Genomic DNA, 21,925 nt, shown 5'->3' on the forward strand with positions numbered 1-21,925 from the left:
TCCATAATCCACAGGACATATTTGTAGCCCACAAATGGACATCACAGATATCCATTTGTGGGCTACATTTTACGTATATAGAGTGAACAGAGGAACTTTGGATAATGAATTACTAATGAGATTTAAAATTTCTTCCTATCCTGTAGATACTTAGGCAACCAATTGTATTTTTCAACACTGGTAGACACTTTCATCAGGAAAAGGAAAGACCCCATTGCCTGTGGGCTGTAACTAGTTTATGTCAATAATAGCTCATCAACAACAGCAATTTCAGAGATGAGTTAAGAATTGACAACATTACTGTAGGCCTGAAATCACATGACAACTAGCCCACATTGACTGGCTTCTTTAAAAGCAGCAGGAAACCAAATGTTCCTTTACACTATCATTGATAATTTTGTGGTCACCATTACTAAGAATAGAGCTAGATTTTACAAGCTATTGACTAACTGTTAATTTTGGCAAGTTTTGTTGTGAGCTCAAGCAAGCTGCAATGCTATTTTCAAAAACTTGCTGCAGTAACTATGCATCATGCTTCTACATTGCTTCAGTTGTCATATCTTGCCTCTCGGCACAGACGGAAGTATTTATCATTACCTGGGATTCCAACAACCGGCACCATATTTAAAATGCAGTCATGAACCGTGTCAAGTGCTGTCAGTCCAGAGCTACACTGCTCAGTTCCTTCACACCATCCTGGACACAATGGGTAGAGGCAGGTTGGTAATTCAAGTTGCCAACAGGGATCTGGAGGTCCCAGAGAATAAGATGGTGCAGACGAGGTCAGTCATTGTCCCTCATGACTGGTAGAGGAAACTCTTGTGGCAATGCCAAAACATCCATGTTCCATGACCAAGTCTGGTTAACTGTTTGTCGCTGTGCTAGTCTTCTATTGCTGGCATTGGGAGTTTAGTCATAACATGCCTGAACCTCCACCTTTTTTTTTCAGGTGCTAGTGGAATCTGCAAAGTTTACACCATCCAGATAGCAGGCCCACAAGTCAAGTTGTTCACCACTCTGAGGAAAAAAGCATAGATCCCTTAGAAGATGCACTGACATGACTGTCTCTTGCTCCACACACCCACCACCTACCTCAGTGGGTACTTTTGCTAGATAAAAGTCAAGAGAACATGCCAATGACCACATCACTACCATCTCTTCATCGCTGGCCAAGGAGGAAACACCAAGGCATTAGCACTCGGAGGCCTGCGAGAGACTAGACATCTACTCTGCCCCAGACAGGAGGGTGTAGCCTGTGGTGTGGTCAATTCACAACTTCACAGAAATGAACAAGCAGACACAGCAGCAGAAAACTTGTTGGAGGCACTAGACAAATTGACTCAAAGTTGGAAGACTGCAACAACATTGTTTGTACAGTGCTACCTTTGGTATAGAGCATTGATCTACCCCCATGAATAGTTTGACAGCTGCTATGGAGAACTAAGTATGCCAGACAAATCAGTTTACAAAATAGAAAGCATAAATCTACATTTTTCCATGCTCTTCCCTTCTACAAAAATTATTTTTGAAGACTGTGTATAATAAAGATTATTTTATTTCTGCATATCTTCGCAGCATAAGGTTAATATGTAAGATATACTATTGATTCCTCCACTGTTTTTAAAACATCAGACTTTTAATCTGGCATCCAATATGAGATGAGCAGAAGTTTCCCACATTTCAGTCTTGGGAAGGAGCAAGCCGTGTCCTTGCTGGAATCTCTCTTCCTGAGTGACTGACTCCATCCTTTTCTCTGGCAGCAGTCTGAGATTAAAGTTTTACAACAATCTATAAAGGTTTCAAGGTCACTATTACTGAAGTTGAGATTTTGTTCATTGATGTTGGATTTCACCAGCTGTCTCAATGGAATTTGAACTCATGGCCCCAGAACAGTAGCCTCTGCAGTGCTAGTCCAATGACGTTATCCCAATTCACACTTAAATCCAAGATGAGCTTCTAATCTCATATTCATTGCCATCATAGAGTCATGGAATCATTAAGATGTACAGCACAGAGTCAGGCCTTTTGGTCTAACTCATCCATGAAGACTAGATATCCTAAATTAATCTAATCACATTTGCCAGCACTTGTCCCATCTCTGTCTAAACCCATCATATTGATATACGAATCCAAATGCCTATTAAATGTTGTAATTGTGCTAGCCTCCATCACTTCCTCTGGCAGCTCATTCTATTCACGCATCACCACATGAAAAAGTTGCCCCTTAGGTCCCTTTTAATTGTTTCTCCCCTTACCTTAAACCTGTGCCCTCTAGTTCTGGACACTCCCATCTCAGGGAAAATTTACTCTATTCACGCTTGTCATGATTTTATAAACCTCTATAAGGTCACCATTCAGCCTCCAATGCTCCAGGGAAAACAGCCCCAGCCTATTCAGCCTATCCCTATACACAAATGGTAACATCCTTGTAAATCTTTTCTGAACCCTTTCAAGTTTCACGAATCCTTCCGATAGAAGGTAAAACCAGAATTGCACACAATATTCCAAAAGTGGCCTAGCCAATGTCCTGTACAGCCACAACATAACCTCCCAACTCCTATACTCAATGTTCTGACCTTAAAGGAAGGCATACCGAATGCCTTCTTCACTATCATGTCTACCTGAGACTCCACTTTCAAGGAACTATGAACCTGCACTGCAAAGTCTCTTTATTCAGCAACACTCTCCAGGAACTTACCATTAACTGTATACATCCTGTTCTGACTTGCCTTTCCAAAAGGTAACACCTCACTTTCACCTAAATTAAATTCCATCTGCCAATCCTCAGCCCATTGGCCTATCTGATCAAGTTCACGTTGTACTTTGGGATAACCTTCTTCGCTGTTCACTAGACCTACAATCTTGGTATCATCTACAAACTTACTAACTATACCTACCATGTTCACATCTAAATCATTTATATAAATGACAAAAAGCAATGGATCCAGCACTGATCCTTGTGGCACACCACTGGTCACAGGCCTCCAGTCTGAAAGGCAACCCTCCACTACCACCCTCTGTCTTCTAACTTCAAGCCAGCGCTGTATCCAAATGGCTAGTTCTCCCCTACTCCATGAGATCTAACCTTGCGAAGCAGTCTACCATAAGGAACCTTGTCAAATGCCTTACTGAAGTCCATGTAAATCACATCGACTGCTCTGCCATCATCAATCCTGTTAGTTACTTCTTCAAAAAACTCAATCAAGTTAGTGAGACATGATTACTCATACACAAAGCCATGTTGACTATCCCTGTACAGTCCCTTGCCTTTCCAAATATATGTAAATCCTGTTCCTCAAGATTCCCCCCAACAACTTGCCCACCATTGATGTCAGACTCACGGGTCTATAGTTCCCTGGCTTTTCCTTATTACCTTTCGTAAATAGTGGCACCATGTTAGCCAACCTTCAGTCTTCCAGCACCTGACCTATGACTATGGATGATACAAATATCTCAACAAGGGGCCCAGCAATCACTTCCCTAGCTTCCCACAGAGTTGTAGGGTACATCTGATCAGGTCCTTGGGATTAATCCACTTTTATGCATTTAAAGACATCCAGCACTTCCTTCTCTGTAATATGGACATTTTTCAAGATGTCACCATCTATTTCTTCACATTCTATATCTTCCATGCCCTTCTCAACAGTAAACATTGATGCAAATACTCGTTTAGTATCTCCTCCATCTCCTGTGGCTCCATACAAAAGCTGCCTTGCTGATCATTGCGAGGCCCTATTCTCTCCCTAGTTACTCTTTTGTCTTTAATGTATTTGTAAAAACTTTTGGATTATCCTTAACCCTATATGCCAAAGCTATCTCATGTCCCCTTTTTGCCCTCCTGATTTCCCTCTTAAGTATACTTCTACTGCCTTTGTACTCTTCTAAGGATTCATTCGATCTCTGCTGTCTCGACCTGACATATGCTTCCTTCTTTTTCTTAACCAAAACCTCAATTTCTCTCATCATCCAGCATTCCCTGTACCTACCAGGAATATACTATCTTTGGACTCTCATTATCTCATTTTTGAAGGCTTCCCATTTTCCAGCCAAACCTTTACATCAGAACATCTGTCCCCAATCAAATACCATCAAAATTAGCCTACCTCCAAATTAGAATTCTAGCTTTTAGATTTGGTCTATCCTTTTCCATCACTGTGCTAAAACTAATAGTATTATGGTTGCTGGCCTCAAAGTGCTCCCCTACTGACACTTCAGACACCTGCCCTGCCTTATTTTCGAAGAGTAGGTCAAAGGTTGCACCATCTCTAATTGGTACATACACATACTCAATTAGAAAATTTTCTTCCTTCTCCATAACATTGCCCCATCTCAGCATATCTGCCATTGAAAGTTTCATTCATGTTTTAACTACCTCTTGATTTGACTATTCCAAGGAATTTATGGCTGGTCTCCCATACTCTAACATCTATGAACTCGGCGTCATCCAAAGCTTTGCTGCCCATATCTTAAATCACAGCAGGTATTGTTCCCAACTCAACCCTGTGCTCTCTAGCCTATATCGCCTTCTGGCCAAACAGCATCTTGGTTTTAAAATTCTCATTTTTTTTTTGATTTTCTTCATGGTTTTGCACCTCCCAGCCCTCTAATCTCCTCCAACCACCTTCCAACCCTCCAAATTTATTCGCCTCTAATTCCATCTTCTTCTGCATCCCAAATTTTAATTGCTCCACCACTTGGGGCAATGCCCTTAGTTGCCTAGATCCCAAGCTTTGTACTATAATGCCTACATCTCTCCACTTCTCTTTTGGTCATGTGACTTCATATGGTGACTTCTATTGTAATGCTTCCCTGAAGTGCTTGAGACATATCAAATTAAAGGCAGTATTTAAACGTATGTTATTGTTGTCACGATTACTTTTTCAGTGTGAATTTCGACTGCCTCTTCACTCACAAAGTTAAGTTTCTTAAAATTAGCATCAGTGATTTTTTTTGGAGTTTGCAGCAAGAAAAGGCTTACAGAGGGGTTTCACTTTTACTAAGAGTTGTCATCTGAGGTTGTGCATGGAATGCTTTCAATTATAGGTTGTGGTGGAAAATTTCTTCACCCCAGCCACCGGAATATTTCCCCTTCAGCCAATGTGTGCTGACCATATGTGTTCTGTTCAATACTCTGTATGCTTGTCTTTTGCTTTAAAGAAACTGACACGTCTGTACAGTTTTCTTTTATTTTGTTTCTGCTCTTTAGCTTGTTTAGCCATTGTATTGACAGTAAGAAATCCATTTATGTTCTGAAGTGGACAATAAATATGCAATGAAGAAGTATTTTATTCCATGACTATAAGCTCAAATGCAACAGGTTTCCTCCCCACTCTATACAATTTCAAAAAATACACTCATATCTCTACTGGCTTCCATATTATTCAGCAAATAGTAAATGGTATGTATGGGAATACATGTTTGTTCAAAAGTAAAGGTAATTGCTGTAAAATGGAAGTGAGTTGGAAGTTTGAAAATATATTGAGTGCAATTTATTAGCAAATCATATTTACTTCTGATTAAACTATCAATTAGTTGTATAAGAAATCATAAAACTAGGTAAAGCTTCTAAGTGCAAACATACAGTGATGTCACAAAGCCACAATGGGAGACTCATTACTTTGATTTGATCACACTAATGTTTGTAAAACTAAAAGCCAGAATGGCAATAGCAGCACATTTGGGATTAACACAAGGAAAAGCCTGTCACAACAAAAGCTGTGCAGGAAAGAAATTGCATGGTCCACATTGTTTTCTCTTTCATTTTTGCATTTCTGTACTTTCTCAGTGTTGGTTTTGTCGTACTGATACCCTATGCAATATGCATTACAATCTAGAGGCTTTCCTACCATATCTGATGTCTCCACATCCCATTCAGACTTTTAAATTCAATTATTGTCTATGTTAATATTTTCTGATACATTTACTCTAAGATGTGTTGAATACTTTTCAAATGTGTTTACTGTTCTTAATGGAATAAGGGCAACTAGTGTGGCACGGTGGCTAGCACTGCAGCTTCACTGCGCCAGGGACCCAGATTCGATTGGGCAACTGTCTGTGTGGAGTTTGCACATTCTCCCAGTGTCTGCGTGGGTTTCCTCCGAGTGGTCTGGTTTCCTCCCACAGTCCAAAAATGTGCAGGTCAGGTGGATTGGCCACGCTAAATTGCCCATTGTGTTTGGTGCTGGGAATAAGCCTGGATGGGTTACTCTTCAGAGGTTTGGTGTGGACCTGTTGAGCTGAAGGCCTCTACAGTTTCCACACTGTAGAGTATCTAATATCTAATGAAAGTGTTCTTTTAAGAGCATTTTTTTTTCATTAGTGTGGCTATTTGCACATTCAATAGACAATAGACAAAAGGTGCAGGAGTAGGCCATTCTGCCCTTCGAGCCTGCACCATCATTCAATATGATCATGGCTGATCATCCTTAATCAGTATCCTGTTCCTGCCTTATCTCCATAACTCTTGATTCCACAACCCTTGGGAGCTCTACCCAACTCTTTCTTAAATGAATCCAGAGACTGGGCCTCCACTGCCCTCTGGGGCAGAGCATTCCACACAGCCACCACTCTCTGGGTGAAGAAGTTTCTCCTCATCTCTGTCCTAAATGGTCTACCCCATATTTTTAAGCTGTGTCCTCTGGTTCGGCACTCACCCATCAGCGGAAACATGTTTCCTGCTGCCAGAGTGTCCAATCCTTTAATAATCTTATATGTCTCAATCAGATCCCCTCTCAGTCTTCTAAACTCAAGGGTATGTAAGCCCAGTCGTTCCAGTCTTTCAGTGTAAGGTAATCGTGCCATTCCAGGAATTGACCTCGTGAACGTACGCTGCACTCCCTCAGTAGCCAGAATGTCTTTCCTCAAATTTGGAGACCAGAACTGTACACAATACTCCTGGTGTGGTCTCACCAGGACCCTGTACAGCTGCAGAAGAACCTCTTTGCTTCTATACTCAATCCCTCTTGTTATGAAGGCCAGAATGCTATTAGCCTTCTTCACTACCTGCTGTACCTGCTTGCTTACCTTCTGGTGTACAAGAATACCCAGATCTCTCTGTACTGCCCCTTTACCTAAATTGATTCCATTTAGGTAGTAATCTGCCTTCCTGTTCTTGCCACCAAAGTGGATAACCATACATTTATCAATATTAAACTGCATCTGCCATGCATCTGACCACTCACCTAAATTGTCCAGGTAATCTTCTATCATCCTCATCACATTTCACCTTGCCACCCAGCTTAGTATCATCAGCAAATTTGCTAATGATTTTACTAACACCATCGTCTATATCATTATCATATATTGTAAAAAGCTGCGGTCCCAATACTGCTCCCTGCGGTACCCCACTGGTCACTGCCTGCCATTTCAAAATAGAGCCTTTTATCACTACTTATTATTTCCTATCAGCCAACCAACTTTCAATCCAAGTTAGACCTTACATTGCAACATGAGTAATGTTATCTATGTTTTAATACAATCCAACATTATTACTTTGCTCTTGGGGCTCTTTTTGCTGTTTATTTGTATAAAATTCTTCAAGGGATCATTGAATATTGAAAAATGTTTATCTGAATAAGAAGTAAAAGGAAGGTTAAGAGTAAGAGAGAAATAAAAGGTTGGAAACAGTTACATGGCTACCATGTATCATTATAATGCACTACATTGGGGAGACAGGTCGCCTACTTGCGGAACGTTTCAGAGAACACCTCTGGGACACCCACACAAACCAACCCAACCACCCTGTGGCTGAACACTTTAACTCCCCCTCTCACTCCACCAAGGACTTGCAGGTCCTTGGCCTCCTCCATCGCCAGACCATGGCAACACGACACCTGGAGGAAGAGCACCTCATCTTCCGCCTAGGAACCCTCCAACCACAAGGGATGAATGCAGATTTCTCCAGCTTCCTCATTTCCCCTCCCCTCACCTTATCTCAGTCCGAACCCTCGGACTCAGCACTGCCTTCTTGACCTGCAATCTTCTTCCCGACCTCTCTGCTCCCACCCCCACTCCAGCCTATTACCCTCACCTTAACTTCCTTCCACCTATCGCATTCTCAACATCCCTCCCCCAAGTCCCTCCTTCCTACCTTTTATCTTAGCCTACTTGGCACACCTTCCCCATCCCTGAAGAAGGGCTATGCCTGAAACATCGATTCTCCTGTTCCTTGGATGCTGCCTGACCTGCTGCGCCTTTCCAGCAACACATTTTTCAGCTCTGATCTCCAGCATCTGCAGTCCTCACTTTCTCCATCATTATAGTGCAGGTGAACTAACCTGAGTAACCTGGATGGAGAACAGAAAAATACAAGTACGGTAACCTGTCCGCAACATTTATCAGTAGAAGCAAAAGAGCAACTAATGAAATCTTTTGAAAGATGCCAATATCTACTAAGGCCATTTTACTTTAAAATAGTTTCATCAACTATGCTTCAGTGTTAAAAACAGAAAAAAATGCAGGTGCGGTAAATCAGAAACAAAAACAGAAATTGTTGGAAATGCTCAGCATGTCTGGCAGCATCTGTGGAGAGAAATCAGAGTTAACATTTCAGGTCGAGTGACCCTTCCTCAGAAGGGTTTTTGTTCATACTTCAGTGTTATTTATTTAGTAAATACTGTATTTTGCATATGAACTTTGCAGTTTGAAATTGTTTACTTTTTGTTTATATTTTGGACTGTATATTGAGTGGATAAAACAGCATGTCTGTTATTTAAGAGATAATTCAAAACATTTTTGATAAAGGCAGCAAATTGTGAAAGGATGATACCATTACTCAAGGTAACTGTAAGGTTTCGTATAGAAAGCCTAAATATCTATTGAAACAGAAACTTTTCATAACGCTGAGTGCTGTTGCAGACTGATTAGTTAAAGGAGGCAAGGCGCAAATTCAGTGAGTATTATGCTGGTTTTCACAGTGAATATATTGGAAAAATTATCCAATTAATAAACCCAGCCAAACCCAGGCCAGTCTGATCCAGGCATAGAATATTGGAATGAATGGTGTTTCTGAACCTTTAATGCTACATAATTTGATGTAACAACATTCTTTTTCTTTATCTATGGAAACTTCTCTTCCTGATAGGTGTTTAGTTGTTCACCACTGTTGACATCTGTATATGTTCTGGAATAGGGAGCTTGCAGTTGGTCCATTGGTTATTGGATCACTCCATCTTTTGCTCGCTGCTATCTCTGTTTTATGTGTAAGTAGTCCTGTGTTGTAGCTTCATTAGGCTGACACCTCATTTTTTTTAGTGCACTTGATGCTTGTCCTAGCACATTCTTCTGTACTTTTCACTGAACCAGGGTGCATCCTGAATTAATAGTAATGGTTGAGGTGGGGGGAGCAGACTGCATGATGGATTGGCAGATGGAGTACAACATGGGAAAGTGAGAGGTCATTATGTTGGTAGGAAAAATAGAGACATGGACTATTTTCTAAATGTGGAGAAAATTCAGAAGTATGAAGTGCAAAGAGACTTGGGAGTTTTAGTCCAGGATTCTCTCAACGTAAACTTGCAGGTTGAGTCAGTAGTTAGGAAGGCATTTGAACGATGGAATTAGTTTTGGGAGGACTTGAATATAAAAGCAGGGATGTACTTCTGAGGCACCATAAGGCTCTGGTCAGACCACATTTGCAGTATTGTGTGCAGTTTTGGGCCCCATATCTCAGGAAGGCTGTACTGGCCCTGGAGTGTTATCAGAAGAGGCTTAAGAGAATGGTCCAGGTAGGAAAAGCTCATGAGGAATGTTTGAGAACTCTGGGTCTATACTTAGAATCATAGAGTCATAGAGATGTTCAGCAAGGAAACAGATTCTTCAGTCAAACTCATTCACGCCGACCAGATATCCTAACCTAATCTAGTCCCATTTGTCAGCACTTGGCTCACATCCCTCTAAACTATTCATATACCTATCCAGATGCCTTCTAAATGTTGTAATTGTATCAGCCTCCACCACTTCCTCTGGCAGCTCATTCCATCCACATACCACCCTCTGTGTGTGAAAATGTTGCCCCTTAGGTCCTTTTATATCTTTCCCCTCTCACTCTAAACCTATGCCCTCTCAATCTGGACTCTCCCACCCCAGCGAAAAGACTTTGTCTATTTATCCTTTCCATGCCCCTCATGATTTTATAAACCTCTATAAGGTCACCGCATAGCCTCCATTGCTCCAGGGAAAACAGCCTCAGCCTATTCAGCCTATCCCTAAACCACAAATCATCCAACCCTGTAAATCTTTTTTGAACCCTATCAAGTTTCACAACATCCTTTCAATAGGAAGGAGATCAGAATTGCACGCAATATTCCAAAAGTGGCCTAACCAATGTCCTGGACAGCCACACATGACCTCCCAACTCCTGTACTCAATACTCTGACCAAAGAAAGCATACCAAATGCCTTCTTTACTATCCTATCTACCTGTGACTCTATTTCAAGGAACTATGAACCTGCACACCAAGGTCTCTGTTCAGCAACACTCCCCTAGGACTTTACCATTAACTGTATTACTCTTGCTAAGGTTTGCTTTCCCAAAATGCAGCACCTCGCGTTTATCCAAATTAAACTCCATCTGCCAGTTCTCAGCCCATTGGCTCATTTGATCAAGATCCCGTTGTAATCTGAGGTAGCCTTCTTCGCTGTCCACTACATCTCCAATTTTGGTGTCATCTGCAAACTTACTAACTATACCTCTTATGCTCACATCCAAATCATTTATATAAATGACAAAAAGCAGTGGATCCAGCACCAATCCTTATGGCATACCACTGGTCACAGGCCTCCAGTCTGAAAGGCAACCCTCCACTACCACCCTCTGTCTTCTAACTTCAAGCCAGCGCTGTATCCAAATGGCTAGTTCTCCCCTACTCCATGAGATCTAACCTTGCGAATCAGTCGACCATAAGGAACCTTGTCGAATGCCTTACTGAAGTCCATACAGATCACATCGATCGCTCTGCCGTCATCAATCCTGTTTGTTACTTCTTCAAAAAAACTCAATCAAGTTAGTGAGACATGATGACTGACACACAAAGCCATGTTGACTATCCCTGATCAGTCCCTTGCCTTTCCAAATATATGTAAATCCTGTTCCTCAAGATTCCCTCCAACAACTTGCCCACCACTGATGTCAGGCTCATGGGTCTATAGTTCCCTAACTTTTCCTTATTACCTTTCGTAAATAGTGGCACCATGTTAGTCAACCTCCAGTCTTCCAGCACCTGACCTATGACTACGGATGATACAAATGGCTCAGCAAGGGACCCAGCAATCACTTCCCTAGCTTCCCACAGAGTTGTAGGGTACATCTGATCAGGTCCTTGGGACTTATTCACTTTTTCAAGACATTCAGCACTTCCTTGGCTGTAATATGGACATTTTTCAAGATATCACCATCTATTTCTCCACATTCTATATCTTCCATGTCCTTCTCAACAGTAAACATGCAAATACTTGTTTAGTATCTCCCCCATCTCCTGTGGCTCCATACAAAGGCTGCCTTGCTGATCATTGAGAGGCCCTATTCTCTCCCTAGTTACTCTTTTGTCCTTAATGTATTTATAAAATCCCTTTGGATTCTTCTTAACCCTATATGCCAAAGCTATCTCATGCCCCCTTTTTGCCCTCCCGATTTCTCTCTTAAGTATACTCCTACTGCCTTTACACTCTTCTAAGGATTACTTGATCACTGCTGTCTATACCTGACATATGCTTCCTTCTTTTTCTTAACCAAAACCTCAATTTCTCTCATCATACAGCATTCCCTATACCTACCAGCCTTTCCTTTCACCCTAACAGGAATACACTTTCTTTGGACTCTCATTATCTCATTTCTGAAGGTTTCCCATTTTCCACACGAACCTTTACCTTTGAGTATCAGCCCCCAATCAACTTTTGAAAGTTTTTGCCTAATACCATCAAAATTGGACTTTCTCCAATTTAGAACTTCAACTTTTAGATTCGGTCTATCCTTTTCCATCACTAAGTAAAACTAATAGAATCATGATCGCTGGCCCCAAAGTGCTCCCCCATTGACATCTCAGTCATCTGCCCTGTCTCATTTTCCAAGATTAGGTCAAGTTTTGCACCTTCTCTAGTGGGTACATCCACATACTGAATCAGAAAATGTTCTTGTACACACTCCCATCTAAATCATTAACACTATGGCACTCCCAGTCTGTGTTTGGAAAGTTATAATTCCTACCATAACTACCTTATTATTCTTATAGGTAATTGAAATCTCCTTACAAATTTGTTTCTCAATTTCCCTCTGATTATTAGGGAGTCTATAATACAATTCCAATAAGGTGTTCATCCCTTTCTTATGGAGTTTCATTTATGATGGAGTTCAGAAGGATGAGGAAGCTTACAGAATACTGAATGGCCTGAGAAAACTGGATGCTGGGAAAGGATTTCCATTGGCAGGAGAGACTAGGACCTGAGAGCACAGCCTAAGAGTAAAGGGAAGACCTTTTAGAATGGAGATAAGGAGAAACTTCTTTTGTGATAGAGTTTAGAAGGCTGAGGGGGAGATCTAATAGAAACTTACAGAATACTGAATAGCCTGGATAGAGTGGATGTTGGGAAGATGGCGACATGATGTCTCAGTGGTTAGCACTGGTGCCTAACAGCACCAGGGACCAAGGTTCGATTCCAGCCTGGGACAACTATCAATGTGGAGTTTGCACATTCTCCCCACATCTGCGTGTGTTTCCTCCTGGTGCTCCAGTTTCCTCCCACAATCTAAAGACATACAGGTTAGCTGCATTGGGCATGCTAAATTGCCCATAGTGTCCAGAGTGCATCAGTCTGGGGTCAATATAGGATAGGGAAATGGGTCTGGGTGGATTACTCTACGGAGGATCAGTGTGGACTTATTGGGTCAAGGTGCCTGTTTCGACACTGTAGGGATTCTAAGATATTTCCATTGATAGGCGAGACTAGGACCCAAGAACACATCCTTAGAGTAAAGGGAAGGTCTTTTTGGAATGGAAATAAAGAGAAACTTCTTTAGCCAGAGAATGGTGAATCTATGGAATTCACTGCCACATAGGCTGTGGAAGCCAGATCATAAAGTATATTTAAGATGGAGATAGATAGGTTCTTGATTATCAAGGGGATCAAGGGTTATGGGAGAAAGCAGGAAAACAGGGTTGAGAAACCATGATTGAATGGTGCAGCAGACTTGACAGGCTGAATGGCCTAATTTCCTGCTCCTATGCCTTATGGTCTTATGATAATGTGATAGGTTGAGGTTGAATGCAACATTGCTGCAGTTGCCCCTTAGTATCTCATGGATACTCAGTTCTGACTTGATAGATCTGTTCAAAATCTATCCAAAATCTATTCATTTTATCACAATGGCAGACCCACTCAACAGAATGGAGGGTATGCTTAATGCTCGATATGGACTATGTCTTCACAAGCACCGTGCAGCATAGTCATTCCTACTAATACTATCATGGAGCAATTCATTTGGAATAGTATATTAATGAAAACAAGGTCAAGTAAGTTTTCCCCTCATCATCTGCTGCAAACTTAATTTGGCAGCTATGTCCTTTAGGATACATTGAGTTCAGTCAGTAATGGAATTACTGAGCCACTTGCGTTGATGGACATTGAAGCCCTCCATGAAGAGTACATTTTGCGTCATTACAACCAATGATTCCTGTAAACTATGTTCATATAACTGTCTAGCAGCTAAAATAACTCCATCATCCTTTGCTATATGATTTCTGTTCTGGTTTAAATCTGCCACTTAGACTATTCAGAGATCATTGCAGCATGACAAGATTTAGAGGTAACATTGCTTGCCAATCCCAGCACTTCTTCCAGATGGTGTACAATGTATTCAGCATTTACTGAGGTGGGGGAAAATAGGGTACCAAGGTGAAGAGGGCAGGGAATTGAGTGAAAAAAATTCTAATGGCAGAGAGAAGAAATAAGGTAGTCAGATCTTTAAAGTGTGTATGATCTGGCAGTCCTGGTGAAAATTTGATAAGTTGCAACAGTACCAGTAATGGATCTTAAGCTCACAGGAGATCAGCGCAGCTTAGAATGGGGAATACGAATGATTGTATAGGATCATGTGTAGTAGAGCACTCAGGCTGACAGAGTTCAGATGGGATGAAGTTTCTGAAGAGGACAGTAAAACGAGCATTTCAGTCATTAATCTCCAAATGGATGAAGATGTAGCGTCACAGGATTGATGATAATTCAGAAACTCTTCTTATTTCTCATTTAGACACTACATGCTGCTCTTGGCTAACACCCTTCAAAAACACATAGGTCCCGCACCAGACTGATGAGACCTTGTTGTACTCACTATCACCTCTCACAGCCCATCCACTGGCTTTGAATTTGCACATGACTTGTATGAAATCAAGCAGAAAATGAGAAGAAATATGCTCCCGAAAACATTTAAAATATAATATTAAATCTATTCCCTTTCATCCCTCTCACAAACATGTTCCATAAACAGCAAGTTCTAACAACTTCATGAGGCCAGACCAGACCATATACAACTCTTGGTGTTTTATGGAACCCAGGGATGAGCTCCTAAACTCATATCCGTTCTATTACTATGATCACCTACATCCACCTCCGTAACATCAACCTGCTCTGCTCTTGTGTCAACTTATGTGTGCTGAATTCTTCATTGTGCCCTTCTTAGCTATAGGCTTGATAATTGCAATTTTTTTTCTGGCCAATCACCCATCTTCCAAACTACATAAAATTATGCAAAAACATTACTGCTCAGTAAATCACACCAAGTCCTGTTCCCCCATCAGCCGTGTGCTTGCTTGCTGATCTACATTGGCTTCCCATCTGACAATGCCTCAGTTTTAAAAATTCTTATCCTTTATTTCAAATCCCACTGTGGCCTCAATGATTCATTAAGTCCTCCAGTAACTCTGTCCAAACCTACGATAGGGGTAAAGTATAAAAGGACATTAGGAAAGCACTGGAATACCATAAATATTAGAACAATCAAATCAAATCAAGGTTGCACATGAGGCCAAAATTGGAGGGTGGCTCAGAACTTTATTATGATTCTGTGGCAAAAAGAATGTGAAAATGATGAAGAAAGTGAGAAAAGATGCACCCAGAACTAAGAAGAGGCCTCTCTCACTAAAAGATTGAGCAAATTGTTTTTGTCCTTTTGTTTACCTTGAGGAGATCCGATGAATAAGCCTTTACATTTTGATGTGAGAAACAGTTTCAACTGTTGTGTGGATACAACACATGGGGACACAAACATAAGATAAATACTAACTAACTGATCTAAAAATGTATTTAGGAGGACTTTCTTCTCATAGACTGGTCAGATTGTGTATCTATGAGAATGAAGAAAGGTTGTAGTGTGGTGGATCGTATTGTTAAGTTTAAACGCAGAAACAGAAGCATAGGCGATCTGAGCAGGAGTAGGCATTCTGCCCTTCAAGCCTGTTCCATTGATTGATTTGATTAATTGTCACATGTACCTAAGTAGAATGAAAAGCTTTATTTGTGAGCAGTACAGGCAGATCATAGTAAAAGTGCAGAACAGTTACAAGAAGTGTTAGAATTAGATCTGCTATAGTGAGCTTGCAAAGGGTCACCCAATGTTGGTCATCATCTTGAATTCAATATGATTATGGCTGATCATCGAGGTCAGTACCCTTTCCTAACTTTCTGACTGTACCCCTAATTCCCTTTAGCCCTCAACACATAGTTCCTTCTTCAAAACATTCAATGTTTTGGTCTCAACTACTTTCTGTGATAGAGAATCTCCACAGGCTCACCACTCCCCGGGTGAAGTAATTTCTCCTCATTCTCAGTTTTAAATGGCCTATCCATATTCTCAGAATATAATTCCTGGTGCTGCACCCCTCTGTCATCAGGAACATCCACTTTCTACATTTAGCACATCTAATTCTGTTAGAATGTTTATGAGATTCTGAGACGCTCCCTCATTCCTCTATATTCCAGTAAACCCAGTCCTGCCACCCCAGGAATCATTTTGATTGCACACCTTCTATAGCCAATACATCATTCCCCAGGTAAGGAGGCAAAGCTGCTCACAATATTCCAGGTGTGGATCTCATCAAGGCCTTGTGTAATTGCAGCAAGACATTCCTAGGAGCTCTTGTACTCAAATCATCTCTCTGTGAAAGCCAACATATCATTTGCTTTCTTCACGGGTTACTTTCAGTGACTGGTGTACAAGGATACACAGTTCTGATGGCATCTCCTCCTTTCCCAATCTATCTCCATTCACAGAAACTGCCTTCCTGTTTTTGCTACCAAAGTAGATACCCTCAATTGTTTCAATCCCAGTGATCCAATTGTTTAAGACAAGTGCCTATAAAGTGGCAACTTCAGGGTTGTTAGCAAGACCTATAAACACAAGGAAGAAAAAGCGAGATTCCCCCACACCCTCAACAAAGGTTCTTGGAATTCAGAGGAAGAAATTCTGGCAAGAATCTTGAATCCACATAACAACAGCAGAATTGTTGCTTGTCAATCAAGGAAGCTGATCTCAGCCAATCATCTCAATACTCCTGAATGGAGAAGGTCTCTTTAGTGAGAAAGAGGAGCAAAGAGTGATTGCCAGGGAGTAGAACAGGTTAACACTAACTCTGCCAGGCGTTCTCTCACTGTCAGACATGTCTCCTGCACAGAACCTGTTGAAACGATCCTGGAAGAAAAGTAAGAATGGGTGGTGGGGCTAGGGGGAGGAAGACTTTGTAAATCGGACAGCAGGAGCAGTATTGCTACATAAAGAAAGCATGAATTTTGTTTTTGAAGTTCAGCTAAAATCAACAGCACTAGACATGTATAGGCAGAAGGAGCGTTTATTATGCACGTGTAATTTTATACCTATCTAAAAATGTCAATATCTCTGAAGAAAGGAGTCGGGTCTATTTGAGAATACAATTAGATAACCCGTTATCAAATCATGTTCGCCGGAGAAAACAAAAACAGGGCTCCTATGAGCGCCGTGTTTAAATCATCTGCGTTGTTTTTAGTGTGATATACATTGTAACTTACTTCTGTGCCGCTGGTAAATGTTATTTTACTGTTAGTGCCTTGTTTACTGGGAACAATGCTACTCCCGCCACCCCCGGCCCATCACTAAATACATCGGAATGAATTCCAATGGAAGAGAGCTATCAGCTCGCTTCCTTCCCGTCAAAGCGCCACCATCCAGAACTACAGCAGATTTCATCCAAACGCCAGCAGCGAGGAAATATCAGAACTGCTGTACTTTTCCTTCTCTCTCTCTCTCTCTCTCCTTCCTTGTGAAGCTTATCCGTCCCCTCTCGTCGTGATCTCAGCACTGAGTCATACCGTGAGTTGGAAGAAACAATGATGGAGTCCTGAGCCCAGCATCAAACCCAGCACCGGGAGAGAGCAGAGGATTGAACAGAGGAAAGACTTCGAGCTTTTCAGCGAGAGATCTTTCAACGCGGACACGCACGCACATATATAAAACACCAAAACCAAGGAGTCTGCTATGGCCGGAGTTCTGTGTAAAACTTTGTACGCGTTTACCGGCGACCAACATCAGCAAGGACTGAAGTTCGAGGCTGGGGAGATCATCAAGGTTTTACAGGTGTTGAACGGCGGATGGTGGGAAGGAGAGAAGGATGGGAACAGGGGTTGGTTCCCTGCAAGTTATGTGGAGATTCTAGAGGTAAGCATGCCACAAATATCTGATAACTCCACCAAACCTGGGACGTCCCCAACCCCAGTGTTCTGGCTCTTTTCTGTCTCACTCTAAATTCAACCTTTTTGCAAAAACGGACGGGAATTGTTTTGTATTTCAGAGCAAATGTGTCGCGGACGAGAAATTTGATTTAAATGGGAGAGCATTGTACATCTTTCGACCTGGCTGTTTTATATTTGTGGTGTGAGTCAAGACTGGTACCAGTCAGATTCACACACACACACACACACATTCTCTCTCTAAATCTGAAGAAAGAATAAATGAGTAAACGGTCCGGAAATTGTGACACAATCTTTGGAAACTGACATTTTGAGGGAGACTGGGCAATGGAAATGAGGTTGGTTGTTAGAAATTCGGAAGCTGCAGCTTGAAGCAGTCTATGAGGGTGTTGTTGTAGTTTAAGGTCTTTAACAGCCTAACGTGTCCCTGTTTGTAAATTGTACTGTGATAGTGCCTGCTTGAACAGTTGTTTTGAAATCTGATGATCGATATGCTTTCCACACCGGATATTAACATTTCATTTTCCGCTAGGGGGCACGTTGCAACACAAAAAATGTGGAGAAATCCTCAAAAAAAAGTGTAAGCGGGAAATTGTTAAGACTTTGATTTTGTTATTATTTTAATGTAACGCCATTTTATACCGGGTGAAGTTGGGTTCTCAAATCACTAATCCTCTAATTTACGTTATCAGCTGAATGAACACAAATTAGAACGAAAATTCTGCATTTATCATTCAGTCGGTTTATTGGATTTGATCTCCTCTGCTAAAGTGAGTGACGATATTGATCTTTCAAAGGAATCTTAAAAAAGCAACAGTTTGCACTGCCCACCAAAAAGATACAGTAATGATTTTCGAGTTCTGCATGTGAGTGCATTTACACGAGAACGTTTTGGTTTGATGGTGTGAGATACATATATTACCATTAGATTTCTAAATGTCAAAGTGTCTGAAACGTATCAGTCCAAGATTTGTTATGATCACTATCAGAACTTTATTGCGGTTGGCAACATGTGTGGATGTTCCATTCAATGACCCCTCAACCCCAATCAAACTGTCTTTGTTGATATGCAATGCTGCTACAGCAGTGTTTAATGAGTTTTTTTCTTAAAATCACAACTTTTTTATTTCTCTCTCATAGATAGCCAGGTCATTAATTACCGGAGACTCGAGGACAATCCGAAAGGATTGGTAAAGCCAAGCTGCACTGTCAGGCTGATTAATGCCCAAGCTCGGTGCAGTAATAATGTTGGCAATTATACCTCGCTTGCTGTCGTTCCAAAACCACGTTATGCAGGTTTTAACTAACTGTATCCAGCTGATAATTATATAGTGATTTTGACACTGCCTAAACTGGCTAACAGTTTCAGTGATGTGCAGGGCAGCTTAATTTAGTTTCTTACAGAGATTATGCTTATTTGATACATAATTTCACACATAGTAAAACAGCTTCTACACCTCTTTTCTTGGAGGACTTGTGCTCATATCTGTGCTGATCTGCTTTGAGATAACACATTAGTTGCAACAGCAAGGCACAGCAAGTAGGGCTAGAAATCTCTGTTACTGAAGAAAGTGAGTTTGAAGATAGGAAGGGCTTTTAACCAGGTGGGGTAATGGAAAATCTTAATCCCACCGTCTTCTTATCTTTCCCTGAATCAAGTTATAGGTAGAAGGACCATCTGGACAAACTTGGTGTCGCACCACTATTTCAGGCACATAATTGGCCAATTGACTACCATCTTAAGAACCTCACCCTTTCCCCTCTAGGACTATGGATTTGTCACCAGGTTCTGTTCACAATAGCTGTGACCCTGCAGGGGCTGGACAGGGTGGTGTCCCTTGATCAAGGGGCTTGCCTGTGGGAGCTAAGACTCAGCCTTTGCTTCCAACCCCTGCCAATCCTTCTAACTCTGACCAGTCCCAACACAGCCTGAGATACCCCCACCCATCCCCCACCCCATCGGTTATCTTTGGCTTGGCTATGGGTTCATTATGATTCTGGGACTTGAAGTGGCCAGTGGCCACACCCTTCTCCATGGCACTGTGGAGTACAAGTGCTGCTGGCCTCTGATTGACCAGCAGCCCTTGCTCAGTGGGATTTTCAACTCAGATGTCTTGTTTCTAGAGGGACGCCTGTCTTTGGCCTCAACACTCCCCAATTGTCTTGTGGTTTGGTGCAACTATCCTGCAAGAGGTAACTTACAGACCTCTAGCCAGCTCTCCAACCCCAAGATACAAGGTAGTGAAGTACGCTTGTTGTTACTGGTCAGTGCATTGAGTATAGAAGTTGGGATGTCGTGCTGTGGCTGTACAGGGCATTGGTTCAGTCACATTTGGAATGCTGTGTTCAATTCTTGTCTTCCTGCTGTAGGAAAGTTGTTGTTGTTAAACTTGACAGGGTACCAGGGTTTGTTGCCAGGGTGAAAGGGTTTGAGCTATAGGGGGAGGCTGGATAGACTGGGGCTATTTTCCTGGGAGTATCAGAGGTTGAGGGTGAATCTTATAGAGGTTTCTAAAATCGTAAGAAGATGAATAGCTAAGGTCTTTTTCCCAGAGTAAAAGAGTCCAAAACTAGATGGCATAAGTTTAAGGTGAGAATGGAAAGAATAAAAGTGGCCTATGAGTGTCGTTTTCACACAGCAGTTGTCCATTTGTGGAATGAGCTGCCAGAGGAAGTGGGTACAATGACAACATTTAAACGACATTTCAATGAGTACACCACTTGGAGTCCTGATGAAGGAGTAGTGCTCCAAAAGCTTGTGATTTTAAATAAACCTGTTGCACTATAGCCTGGTGTAGTGTGACTTCAGACTTTGTCCATCCCAGTCCCAACACCAGCATCTCCATGTTGTGGATATCTTAGGAGCTGATAATTGATTTTTCACATTGGAGTCTTTTTGTATGCCATGGCTTTCTCAAAGTTCACATCAAGTGTGTAATATTTGAAAAGTGTGCAAAGACGTCAATGTGATTTGCCAGGTTGGACTGATCTTTCTATTGTTCAATGATTAGTACAATGATACACCTCCAGCTTACATTTTAGAGTAATTTTCTCAGACGGTCAGAATACATGCTGTATAGCTTGGGAAATACCAGTTTCCAGTCCATTTAATTTATTACAATCTTTCACAAGATTCATTTCAAACCCATTTAGATATTCACTGTTAATGTTTCAAATGCAGTGATCTTTGTCACCGAATAACTGGGAAAAAGTGTTGTTTTTACACTGATGACGTTGTTGTGGGGAGAATGAATAGAATACAGTACATGGATATGGAGCGCAGAGAAAGCAAAAGATAAAAGGGGATAGGTAAACAAAGATATAGCTGATGATAAGCCAAGAGAGGGAGAAAAAAATACTTGATTGGATGCTAAAAGCAAGTGTGAACAGTTGAAAATGGATTGGCTGTGCAGGGAGCAACCCATTCAACACAGGACCAAGGGATCTTGAGGTGGGGGTTGGGGAATGGGTGACTTAAATGGAGGAGTATGATCACATTCTGAAAATTGTTAAATCTAGTGTTCAGTTCTGAAGACTATAAGATGCCTAAGTGGAAGATGAGGTGTTTTTCCCTCTCTCCAATTAATTCACTAATCTTTTTCTGCTGTGGATTTTGCATAGACTTTTTTTGTCATCAGTTTCATTTTAATTGATTATGTTTCTTTTTTGGGCCACAGAGTCAATATAGCACAGAGGGACACCATTCAGTCCATTGAATCTCTTTTCATAGAATCAGACAATGCAAAAGAGACAAAAACAGAAGTTGCTAGAAAAGCTCAGCAGGTCTGCCAGCATCTGTGAAGAGAGATCAGGGTCAACGTTTCGGGTCCAGTGACTGTTCCTCAGAACTCAGTGTATAGACGCCCTTCAACTTATCAAGTCCATACTGCCAAAAGTTACTATTACTTACACTAGTCCCACTTTTCTGGACTAGGCCCATAGCCTTGATTCTCCAGAGAACAATTCAATCAATCCTATTCTCCCACTGTATTCCCTTGGCATTGCAACTTTGTTTCATTCAAATTCCCAGCCAATTTCCTTTTGGAATTATTGATCGTCCCTGCTTCCAATACCCTTAGAGCAATGGAGTTCCAGACCATTCCCTTTTGCCTCCTATAATGTTTTATTTCTCAATCATCCTTGTATTCGTGCATAAAGCCTTAAATTTATTTCCATTGCTAAAAGAAACATTTCCTTTATTACTTTATCCAATCCTA

General features: G+C 41.4%; 1 protein-coding gene across 1 annotated transcript in view; it reads left to right on the top strand.

The window, feature by feature from the left end:
* Positions 1-16,921: 16,921 nt before the first annotated feature.
* The window catches only part of LOC132827854 (growth arrest-specific protein 7-like), a 459,456-nt gene continuing 454,452 nt past the window's right edge, over positions 16,922-21,925 (top strand). Inside the window, exon 1 of the mRNA XM_060844608.1 lies at positions 16,922-17,676. Coding sequence (XP_060700591.1) covers positions 17,497-17,676 — 180 coding nt within the window. The 5' untranslated portion in view covers positions 16,922-17,496. The remainder of the gene's footprint in view (positions 17,677-21,925) is intronic.

The sequence above is a fragment of the Hemiscyllium ocellatum genome, chromosome 25 (genome assembly GCF_020745735.1).
Source record: "Hemiscyllium ocellatum isolate sHemOce1 chromosome 25, sHemOce1.pat.X.cur, whole genome shotgun sequence".
Classification (NCBI taxonomy): Eukaryota; Metazoa; Chordata; class Chondrichthyes; order Orectolobiformes; family Hemiscylliidae; genus Hemiscyllium; species Hemiscyllium ocellatum.